The 12,412-nt window shown below is 31.6% G+C and overlaps 1 protein-coding gene across 1 annotated transcript; it reads left to right on the top strand.

Moving 5' to 3' along the window:
• The first annotated feature begins 870 nt into the window (after positions 1-870).
• On the top strand, positions 871-2,886 carry LOC139503427 (uncharacterized protein SCO4629-like). The gene is made up of 3 exons (XM_071293207.1): positions 871-1,160; positions 1,516-1,639; positions 2,371-2,886. The coding sequence occupies exons 2-3, from the start codon at positions 1,522-1,524 to the stop codon at positions 2,826-2,828; spliced, it is 576 nt and encodes a 191-aa protein (XP_071149308.1). The 5' UTR covers positions 871-1,160; positions 1,516-1,521; the 3' UTR covers positions 2,829-2,886.
• The last annotated feature ends 9,526 nt before the right edge of the window (positions 2,887-12,412 follow it).

Genomic DNA, 12,412 nt, shown 5'->3' with positions numbered 1-12,412 from the left:
TTCACCTTATAGACTTCCAGGATGTACGATACAAATAAAAGTTCCGATAACATTTAATATATTATCAACTGTTGTGTTTCAATTGTCTAATAATCTGCGTAATGTTTTTTCCAAGTAAGCTCAAACACATCAAACGAATGGAAAACAACTGTCATATTCCTGACTTTCAATTTATGACTTTTGAACAGCGGTATACTATGTACTGTTGCCTTTATTTTATAGAAGCATTTCATAATGTAGAAACTATTATTAACAGATAACTAAACCTCTCACTGTATGACAGTCGCATAAAATTCCATTATATTGACAACAATGTGTGAGAAAAAACCAGGACATAAAATATATACAGAAATAAAAAATACCCTCATAGTTTGTCACTTATGCATTATTCGCTGGATATAAAGCTTTGTTTTTTTCGTGTCCTTTGAAATACTCAAATTAGCAAAATTACTTGGGAAATCGACAGTATGAGGTAAACATGACAAATACATAATAAATCTATTGATCGAAGTTTATACAAACATTCATACAAGTTCTGTTTAATCTATATTTATCCACATATGTTTACAGTACCAAAAATGACAAAAAACGCATCGACGTTTGCACTGTCAGTCTAAGAAGCATGTTGTTATTTTCTGGCTTTAAATGACAAAAACATTAAATTTGGAAACTGTATTTGAGATCAGATATTATGATATTTTTAAAATGGTTTAAAAGTTTTGAGTTTCAATTCATACGGTATTAATACTACGATGTCCTAAGTACAAACAAACACCCAATAAGATAACATTATAAGCCATTACATACATGACATACATATAAATGTATTGATAATAAACCTAAAACTCTCTCTCAGTACACTTAATAAGAGTGAAATTTGCCAAGCAGTTTGGTCCTGCTTAACCGCATTTTTGCAGAAGAAGCTATCTGGAATCCGAAAAATGTGAATGACGATTGATATTCATTACTTTGAATGAATATAGATTTTGGGGATGCATGTAAAATGGCCACGAAATTATACCTTAACTGGTTATTGTACTTTTGTTTTGCTGTCTGTTTGTTTCGGAGCTAAAGACTATTGTCCAGTTATACCTTCAGTACATATTGATGCTGCTTTGAAAATATGAAATTATCTGAGAATCGATGACCGACCTGTCAAAGTAAGTAAAATTACAAGAGCTATACAAAAACTAACTAAATGTCGACATTTGAGCTAAGCTTTGCGCTTGCGTAAAAATATAGCTCTAACGAAACAACTCGTGCCGCGTTGTCAACAGCGTTTCTCAAAAAACAATATTTTTTTATCAGTTTAAAGTAGCAAAATTTGAAATTGCTTTACTGGTCTAACTTAGTACTACAATTTCTTTTAACACAGGGTTCTGAAATATCTTTAACATTTTTCTTCAAAAGATGGAAATCATATGCGTTATAACAAATTCTGTTCATTCTTGAAAGTCGAGGTTTTTGTTTATTTTGATTCCCACTGATGTCCATGAATATTTATTTATTCTGTAGAGTGACATGATTATAGCATTAGGAAGTTATGACGTCAGAGTTGCAGAGAGAGCAGCAGAGTTATGGCATGACCGGTATGCTGAATATATTCTATTCTCTGGTAAATCGGGAAATTTAACAAGAGGTAATAATAATGTATAATGGAACTTCAATCATTTTTCGTTGACTTTTAGAATCTTAATTAGGAAAGATTGAAATCAAACTTGTGCGTTAACTCCATGTGAGTTTGGTTGATGTTCATCGATTAACATTTTGACTGCCAATGCTTGGGTTGGTTTTCTCCCTTGCTACATGCGGGTATCTGACTTCCCCTTGCTGTTTGAGTCAAACAGTCAAAAGGGAACCATCTAACGCGCACCTTGGCTGAGAAACAAATTTTCGATCTCCGCGACATATGTAGGTTGCTTCATATAAACATAAATCGGATTTATTCAGTATAGGTCACAAATTGAAGAATTTGTCCAGTACAGGTGATATGTCATCACAAGAACTGTTACGTTGAGGACGAGCATGCTAGAAAATAAATCTACTTAGTGTGTCTATCTAGTGTAATGTAGGATTCATATTCGTAATATATTAAAATGCGTTCGTCATGAATATGCGTGTAAATGGTCTAAAAACTTCTATCAGTCATACAGTTCTCATTTGAATTTGCCAAGTAGAACTTCAATTGATATAACTACGTATTAGGCTTTGATAACATATGCTCTCTGATTTACGTATAATTCATGTAAACTCTTACTCATAACTATATGCACAATTATATGTGACAGACCAACCCATTTTATGTTGAGATGGGTGTTAGGATTTTATAATCGTTCACTAAAACGATCCCTTTTTATTGCATTTGTACAGGAAAATGGAAAAAGGCAGAAGCAGAAATATTTCGTGACGTTGCAATTGGAAAAGGAGTACCAGCAAATACAATTATCATAGAAACTAAATCAACAAACACAGGTGAAAATATACGTTACAGCTACAGATTGCTACTCAACCGTAACGGTTTACCTAGGAACGTAATACTTGTTCAAAAACCTTACATGGGACGGAGAGCATTGGCAACGTTCCAAAAACAATGGCCAGGTTCAAAATGTAAACTTTATGTTACGTCACCGCACATTCCTTTGTTGGACTATCCAAATAGCGAAGTAGGCGATTTGGATGACGTCATTACCATTGTTATCGGTGACATGCAGAGAATGGATAGCTATGCAAAATTAGGTTACCAGACATTTCAAAGAATTCCAGATGATGTCTGGTCAGCATATAAAGTTCTTCGTCGAAGTGGAATGTATAATGGACATCAAGTATAAACTGAAGAGCCTAAATTGACATGAATATCAATTATATGGTCATTTTTATAAATTACCTGTTTCATATCATCAAATTTTTCGAAAAAAACTAAGGATTTTCATATCCCAGGAATAAATTACCTTAGACGTATTTAACACAACTTTTGAGGAAATTGGGTCCTCAATGGTCTTCAACTTTGTACTTGTTTGACTTCATAACTATTTTGATCTGAGCATCACTAATGAGTCTTATGTAGACGAAAAGCCTGTCTGGGGTATTAAATTATAATCCTGGTACCTTTGATATCTATTAGGAAAATCATGGTAGATGTTTAGATTAAGCTGTGAAGGATATAATGTGCATCTATGTCGAAGCAATAAGTTGGTTATAAAAACACTTTACCATTCGTACTGAATAGACTATTTGAAAGCGATGGCGAAAAACTTATATTTTTTTGTCTAGGGTTTCACTGACGAGACATTATTTCTATAAATGTGCTTCTGGTGCACAGGCACTTGTTTCTGTAACATTTCTATTTATATGTTGACAAATTATGAACCCTTTACTGGACTTTTTTTTTAGACCAGTTATGTTTTTAATTATATGCTAGTATTATGCACATTTGTATTGTATTGCATCTTTGGTTGGCCAGTTTACCCACGACGCTTAGGGTATTATATTTGATATGGTAGGTTCTATTTAGGCCTTTTGAGTGAACTGATAAGAAATGTTACTAGCAAGTTAAAATATAAATTCAAAGCATGAATGACAGGCCATAAGTAATGCTTCTAAAACCTTAAAATGATACTTAAATTTGGTTAATACAATCTCAATCAAATACATGCATTATTTGTATCTGCATCAATCAACAATATGGTGTGGAATACAAGATGTCTTAGGATAAGACAAGCTACATGTATCATTGATTTGGATAATGTATGTTGTCTATTATATATGGTTAATCAATCTAGTTTAACCAGAGTAGCATGACATGTGTCTCAAGTAGAGCAGGAGTAGTCGACTACATTGTTTGTATAAAACACAGTTTACTTTTCAGTATTCACATCCAAACTCATTAAGACAGAAAATAAGAATATCTCACTCCACAAAAACTATTTTATTAAACAGCTCTGTAATAACAGATACAATATACAACAGATTTTAGAATTAACTAATAAAATTATTAAATTCTATAAATATAGGTATATGTTATACACCATATATGTTCTATATACTGTCTAATTATAAAATAATAAAAAGAATAGAAAATAAAATTATGATAAAAATACTAAGAATCCAAGGGCAAAATAATAGAACATTCTACCAGAGTTTCAAGCAAAAAAAAATTTTAATCTAAATTCAGATTTCAGTATAATGAAAAATCAAATTATACATTTATAATATTTTCAGTAACGAAATACATTTCTTAGCTGGAGTTTTCAAGCTTTAGATTAGTTTGAATACATGTATTTGTTCTTGAGCTCACAACTATATGCATGGCTTTGTTTTAGATTCTAATTTACCCTTCAAAAAATATTACAACCATTTATTATCGATATTTCTAAAGAATGGACAAAATTGTGAGCTTGTATGACAGTTTGTATATCAAGATAATCATGATCATAATGACTAGTTTTTTTCAAAAACTGATATGTTTTTGTATTTCTAAATTGCATTCATAGGCAAGATAACATTATCTGCAAAATAAGTTAACGAGTAATGAATTATTTACATTCCAAGCAAATAATAAGAGTATGTTATGCATCATAATGATTGCAGAACAAACATTGTCTTTTTTCATTATAAGTAATTGCGGTTCCTTCAACCAACATACGTTTGATTCTAATGCATTGATAACTGTTGCTTCTAAGTTACAATGTTCCTATTTGTGTACTTTGAAGTAACATCATAGGCAATAAGAATGCAATTTTTCTTGACCTCATGTGACTCTATTTTATTATTGAAGTCTTTTGTATCTTGAATGTAAAAGTTATGCTTCTTCAATAATGGTTTGAAAATTAAATCCAGTAATTTTTCAATGCGTCTCGTGGGAGAGTTACACTTATTGATGATTGGTCTGTAAGGAATGTTTATGTTTCCAACCATTTAACCATTTCGAAATGATATGCATTGTGAAATGTTATTATGGTATGATGAAATGGTCTAATGATATGGTGAAATGGTCTTATGATATGGTGAAATGGTATTATGATATGGTGAAATGGTATTATGGTATAACGAAATGGCCTTTAAGTGTAATCAAATAGTCTACTGGTATATACATCCCAGGTTAGGAGGAGGGTTGGGATCCCGCTAACATGTTAAACCCCGCCCCATTAATTAGGTATGTGCCTGTCCCAAGTCAGGAGCCTGTAAATCAGTGGTTGTCGTTTGTTTATGTGTTACATATTTGGTTTTCGTTCATTTTTTTACATAAATAATGCCGTTAGTTTTCTCGTTTGAATTGTTTTACATTGTCTTATCAGGGCCTATTATAACTGACTATGCGGTATGGGCTTTGCGCATTGTTGAAGGCCGTACGGTGACCTATAGTTGTTAATGTCTGTGTCATTTTGGTCTTTTGTTGATAGTTGTCTCATTGGCAATCATACCACATCTTCTTCTTTATATGATATAGTTGATACCTCGTGATATAAGAACTGTTAGCTTGATATTAACATATGTCATTATAAGATAGTTATATGACATAATAGTATGACAAAATTGTTTCATGGTTTATCAAGATGATTGTATAGTATACAAATTTATCGTTATTATATACTATGGTGACAAAATAGTATGAACAAGTTGCTTCATGTTATATTAAGATATCTTTATAGTATAAAATGTATCTTTATGACATAGCAATATCACATAATAGTTTAGTTAAATGACAAATCAGTATGAAAATGTAGCTCCATGTTATAGCAAAATGTCTTCTTAGTATAAAATATTACCTTCATAACAAAGTTAAATGACAGAATAGTATGAAAAGGTAGCTCCATGTTGCATCAAAGTGTCTTTATAGTATAATATTTATCTTAGTGATATAGCAAATTGACAGAGTACTATTATAGTCAAATGTCGTTATGGTATAGAACATTTGCTTCATGATCTTTACCCGAAATGATATGGTTATTGTTGTCATAAGGCAGCTGTAGCGTTCCATAGTTATTCGTATTTGCTGGCTTTATAACTATACCAAAACATAGCAAGAAGCAGAAATTACGACAATGGTGCCCGTACACAGAAGTTCCAAGTGCAGCATGGAAATTACAAATGTAACATTCGGAAATTTATATACGGAAATTACGAATTAAAACTTGGAGTATTGGAACTATTTTCCGAATCATCATTCGTAAAATTAAAAAATGACTTCCAAGTCGTTTCCAGTAAACTTCCGAATGGCTTCCAAGTTAACTTCCATGTTGTTTCCGAGTGGATTTCCAAGTTGTTTCCAAGTCATTTCCAATTGTTACCAAGTCATTTCCAAGTGAATCTAAAAAGATTTCAAATCGATTCAAAGCATTCAGATTTTAATATCCGAATAACTTCCAAGTTGGTTCCGAGTGATAAAGACTACACTGGATAATGACAGGTTCACAGAAAAAAGTATAGGACCGGGCTTTTAAAATTAGGTGGATTAAAATGAGGTTTTACTAGAGGGGTCAGTAACTGTTTTAAACATGGGTTATTTTGGTTAATACATAAAACAATGAGTCCATCAACAAACATTTTTTTACTGTATGAGTGAATACTGTAGAAAAATAACAAGACAGTATTATAGGTCAGGAAAAATTGTGTCTCTAGTGAGACAATCCTTTATTGCATTAAATGTCAAGTTAAAATTCATCACTCAGCCATTCCTGGTGCAGATGGCTTTACCACATCAGCCAATACTAAGTTGATGTCCGTTACCAACCTTCCAGGATATTTCTCAATAATTATGTCTAAAAAGAAATAATAATTTTATTAAGCTTCAAAACATTTCAGTTTTATATATGTATTTGTTTCCAGGGTCAATTTTACAGAGCAGGTAACAGTCATATTTTCTTCACTAGATTGTTTTCAGTCTTTTATAGCATACTTTATTATACAGTAAGGATTTTCAAACAGTTGAAGGTCATACAGTCAGTGAGTCATCTGGTCATTGGCAGATAGTTGTCTCATAAGCCATTATACCACATTTTCTCCTCATACATTTTTAACGGAAATTTTTTGGAGATATTTATAGTACCATTAAAATAAACACAATATTACTGCCTTATATACATGCTTGTATCTTACCATAAAGTACCCTCAATTTGTACTTGTCTTCCAGAGGTGGACGGACACTGTTGGTTTTCATTTTCAGTATCACTAGATTGGCCATGATAAAAACATATTGGGTCAGTTCTCTAATCTCACACCGTGCAAGTTAAATAATTTTGAAGGGATCTATTATTAGCTCCATTTCATTCACAAAAGATTGGTAGTGTTTTTTTCGGTGAAATGTACATATATGTTCTATGAATGAAATATTTTCTTCTCACATTGAATTTAAAAAATACAAAATCTCTTGCTAATCATTTACTTGCTGGAATATCAAACGACCTTTTGTTGTTTTGGTGTTTCGTCTATTTTCTTTGTTGCATTGATTAACCTGTCCAGTCACTATGAAGTGTTACATTTTTATATTAATAGCAACACATACATGGTTACTGGAGAGGTACTGCTTTTCTGTCACTGAAAAACTATAAGAAAATTTTAAAATTGCATACTCAATATATATTGTACTTTCATATGTACAAATTCATAAGTGTCAGTAAATCTGAAAAGACCTGGATGAAAAAGACAAAATACAAATAAAATTGCTATTTAAACCGAAAGCAAGAGAAAGATTTGTAGTATCACTGGAGAGTAGCATTTTAAACTTGGTTAATGTAAGTTAAATTTAGAACTGAAATGAAAAGCTATGTTCAAAGAAAGAATAAACAGTCATGATGCATAATATATACTAGATTACCTTTGTAAATCCATTATAGAGAACTTGAGTTGGGACAGGCTCACATCTTTCTGTCGAACGAGGTTGTGATGGTGACTTTGGAGTCTAAAAGTGATAAAGAATGATACATAAGGGTATTTTTTTTTATTTTGAATATCAGGTGCAATGTCAGGGGGTACTAATTACACAAGTGTTAAACAAGAGGCTGTCACAACGACAGCAAACCGGATTTATTAACATTTGTTTGTGTCCTAGCAATATCACAAGACCCATAACTGATGAACGGTGAAAGTGAGAATCGTCAATATCAAATTTGACCTTCATTTTGTCATCAGTATCAACATTTTAAAATTTGAAAGAGCTGAGGTTGAATGGTTCATGAGTAAATGCAACAACATGAATTGAAACACCATTTTTTGATCTTTCAAGAACCATAACTCCTGAACGGTAAAAGTCAAAATGGACATTATTGAACTTGACCTCCATTTTGTCATCAGTAACAACATATTAAAATTTGAAAAGCTTTGGTTGAACAGTTCATGAGTAAATGCACGGACACGACTGGATACACCATTTTTCAATCTTTCAAGAACCATAACTCCTGAACGGTAAAAGTCAAAATCGTCATTCCTGAACTTGACCTTCATTTTGTTGTCAGTTTCAACATATTAAAATTTGGGAAGCTTTGGTTGAACAGTTCATGCGTAAATGCACGGACACTACCTAAGATTAAAACATTAAACTTGACAAAATGTATGTTATGATAGATGTTGGTATTTATTTATTTCTATTTCAAATTTTCTACGACTGGTTAGTAAACTTATGATGAAAATTATATTAATATTGGCCATATCAACTACCACTGTACATATTATAATTAAACCTTATTTATTACCCATAAAACGAAACGATAAGGATATAATATCTCTCAACCCGGCACACATTAAATTAAATGCAGAGTATACCAGTTAAGACAGATAAACAGTATCGATTAAAACAATCAAATATCTATACACTATACAATGTAACAAAATCATCAATATCAATTGTATTATAATCTAATATTCAGGGATGTGCAGAAAAATGTAAAATTTATAAAAAAAAATAACATTGAACAAAACCACAAACTACAATTATTTACGCTATGGGAAGATCTTAGGAGGTCATATATTCCATTCATAACTATTCAGCTAATTAACCTTCTGCAAGTCATTCTATTTTTATCACAAACATTATCTGCAGGTGATCGCCATGTAACACGAGAAATGAGGTTAACATAGCACGTGTACAGAATCAGTTCACTACTTTACAATCAACATGGCCAGACGCTTTAGGTGGCACGGTAGTATTTCCTGGCCCATAAGGGATAATGATAGCCTTTTTAGAATTTTCACCACTTTCTAACACTGCAAAAAATTCTACATTCACAGTTAACTGAAGTACTTTCATTTTACTATTCAGAAATGAACTTGAATATGTATCATGACCGTTTACTTTTTTTGATATTTTTAAAAACCTAAGGCCTCTAGTACTTTTAGGTATTTTATGGTGCAGTGAATACAAAATTTAAAAAAATTCTCAAAAATTCATTTTCATCTGTATGTTAAATTACTTCATATTTTTCTACACCTGATTCATTCCTCAGTTTGGGAAAGTATGTTCAGTTGATACTGTATTTTTCGTCCAATCACACTGTTTAGATACATTTACCTAAGTAGGGTACACAAAAGAGCAACCTAAATTCTGGAATGCAAATACTACCGTGCCACCTTAACCAAGACATAACAAACTTGAAACCAGTCATGACACCTATGATTCATAGACTTTTTACTTTGGAACATATTTCAATAAAGAATACTAGTCTGCACTCATTTCTTACCAAAAAAAATGAAACATTACATCCCTACCCCATCTGGCAGATTTTCACTTTTTTTTCATTTTACCATTTTTACTTAAGGAATGAACAAAACCCAAATATATTATGTTTCAAATCAACACAGAAGTCAAACATGGTGATTCAGGAGGAATTATTGGATTGCCAACTATGTTTATGGTTAATCTGACTAAAAGAAACAGTTTAAGCACCAAATCATGAAAACTGATATTAAAGTCCATTCCACATTTTACAGCATGCCTTATATTACTTTAAACATTTCCAGATTATGAGGGCAATACAACAAGAGTCTTTAGATTGCAGTTAACTATTATTCCAAAATCTGTTTGACAATACATGTACTAGAATACATCTCTAAGTTGACTGTTTGTCTATTTCTCATGTATGCATTAAGTTAAATTATGTCCCCTTACATAATCAATTTGCCTTTATTGTGTTTTTCACTGTCAGAAAATATTAACAACTAATGGTATTTGCATGGAAAATGAATAAACCATTTAATCTTACTGATATAGCATCATAAATACATTCTTTGTCAAAAATAATGTCTAGTTAATGTACAGAAACCCCTATTTCTATCTCTTTTTCAGACCAATATGAGAGATAAATGACTAAGTAAGAACCCCTTAACCACTTACTGGTTCCCCAAAAGCTCCTTCTGGTGTCATTTTACATTAGAACTACAAGTTAAACCTCAAGAAAACTAGTATAGCTGTACTTGTGTTGAAAAAAATAAGAAATTATGCAATTTATTTATTTCGGTGAAAATAATAGGATGTACATGCAACCGAAGAATGTCGCGTCTCAAATTTCAGTGGTTGCACATATGTCAGACACTGCGAAAAGTTAAAGCGAGCATTTATAATTAAAAATATTTTGCAAGTTACATAAAAATAATGAAGTTCTACTTTCTAGGTAAATTTTTACATTATTACCTACACATCAGCCAAAATTTGCTGAATCAGCAATTTTTACTCTCAGGGGTGGAATTTAAGGCTTGTTTTTATCATAGTTGCCCTTAATCAACTTTTTATTGATAAACTTACAAATTGCATGGGTAAAAAAAGTTCCTTTACTGATTTAGTGTAAAAATATATATCCCCCTTAAGGTGGCACGGTAGTATTTCCTGGCCCATAAGGGATAATGATAGCCTTTTTAGAATTTTCACCACTTTCTAACACTGCAAAAAATTCTACATTCACAGTTAACTGAAGTACTTTCATTTTACTATTCAGAAATGAACTTGAATATGTATCATGACCGTTTACTTTTTTTGATATTTTTAAAAACCTAAGGCCTCTAGTACTTTTAGGTATTTTATGGTGCAGTGAATACAAAATTTAAAAAAATTCTCAAAAATTCATTTTCATCTGTATGTTAAATTACTTCATATTTTTCTACACCTGATTCATTCCTCAGTTTGGGAAAGTATGTTCAGTTGATACTGTATTTTTCGTCCAATCACACTGTTTAGATACATTTACCTAAGTAGGGTACACAAAAGAGCAACCTAAATTCTGGAATGCAAATACTACCGTGCCACCTTAAAACGAACTATTAAAAACAAAAAAGTACGACATAAACTTGTAGAAAATAACAACAATAAAAGGAGTAAATTACATACCAAGTAAGTAAAAAATGCCAAATTGTTTGTAAAAAAATTGTCGGGACATAATTTGACGGATCATGAAACCTTATAACTTGCAAAAGTTGTAAAGTTCCTAATTAACCCTTCGAACAATAATGCAATACGAAACGTTATGAAGGACTTCGACGAATTCTCAAGAAAACTTAGATGTCGATATCTCTATAATGATGGTAGAATTTACAAGAGACACCCTTTTTACATGAATTCGGGATATAAACCGCTCGATTCTTGTCCAGCAATTGAAAATTAAATATTCTCAACAGAACTTAGTAGAATGAAAATAAAAAAAACACACCAGAAATATATCCGCCGAGGAATTGTCAGCTATTCGGAATCTAAAGAAAAATAATAACATTATAATACGTAAAGTAGACAAAAACTCAACACTATGTATTCTTGAAAAAAAAACTATTTACGTGAAGGGTTAAGACAATTACATAATATACATTACGAAGACATTGTTGAATCCAACGTAAAGGAGGCAGCTGAAACGGCATTTAGTATAATCAGAGACCTACATAATGATAATCATATTGACAATATAACATTCAAAATATTTGAAAGATAACATCAATACAACTAAAGTAGGAAAATTCTATTTGTTGCCTAAAATACATAAACTATCCCAAAATATACTATCAGAAATGGAGAGAAATGAAACAGCTAGACGAGAAAATTTAATTCCAGGAAGACCAATTGTATCACTGTGTGGTACGCCCCTACACAATATTGGGCACTATATCGATTATTTTCTTGTTCCACTTGTTAAAAAACAATATACATATATAAAAGATACGTCAAGTTTTATTAATTCGATTGAAAATATAAAACCCCAAAGAGACTGCTATCTAATAACATTCGATGCAAAAAACATGTACACTTGCTTTACATTTAATGAAATACTAGACGCCACTAACGCGGCATTGACCAATATTGATCCAAGTGAGTATGAAATCAAAGTTCCACCAAAGGACAGTATACTTCGCCTATTAAGGCTTATTCTAGAAAACAATGAATTTGCTTTTAACAATAAACTTTACCGTGAAATCTTGGGCGTGCCTATGGGCAGATCGGCGT

This window comes from Mytilus edulis, chromosome 14 (genome assembly GCF_963676685.1).
Source record: "Mytilus edulis chromosome 14, xbMytEdul2.2, whole genome shotgun sequence".
NCBI lineage: Eukaryota > Metazoa > Mollusca > Bivalvia > Mytilida > Mytilidae > Mytilus > Mytilus edulis.
Note: the sequence above shows the minus strand (reverse complement) of the source record. Positions and strands in the feature narration are given on the sequence as shown.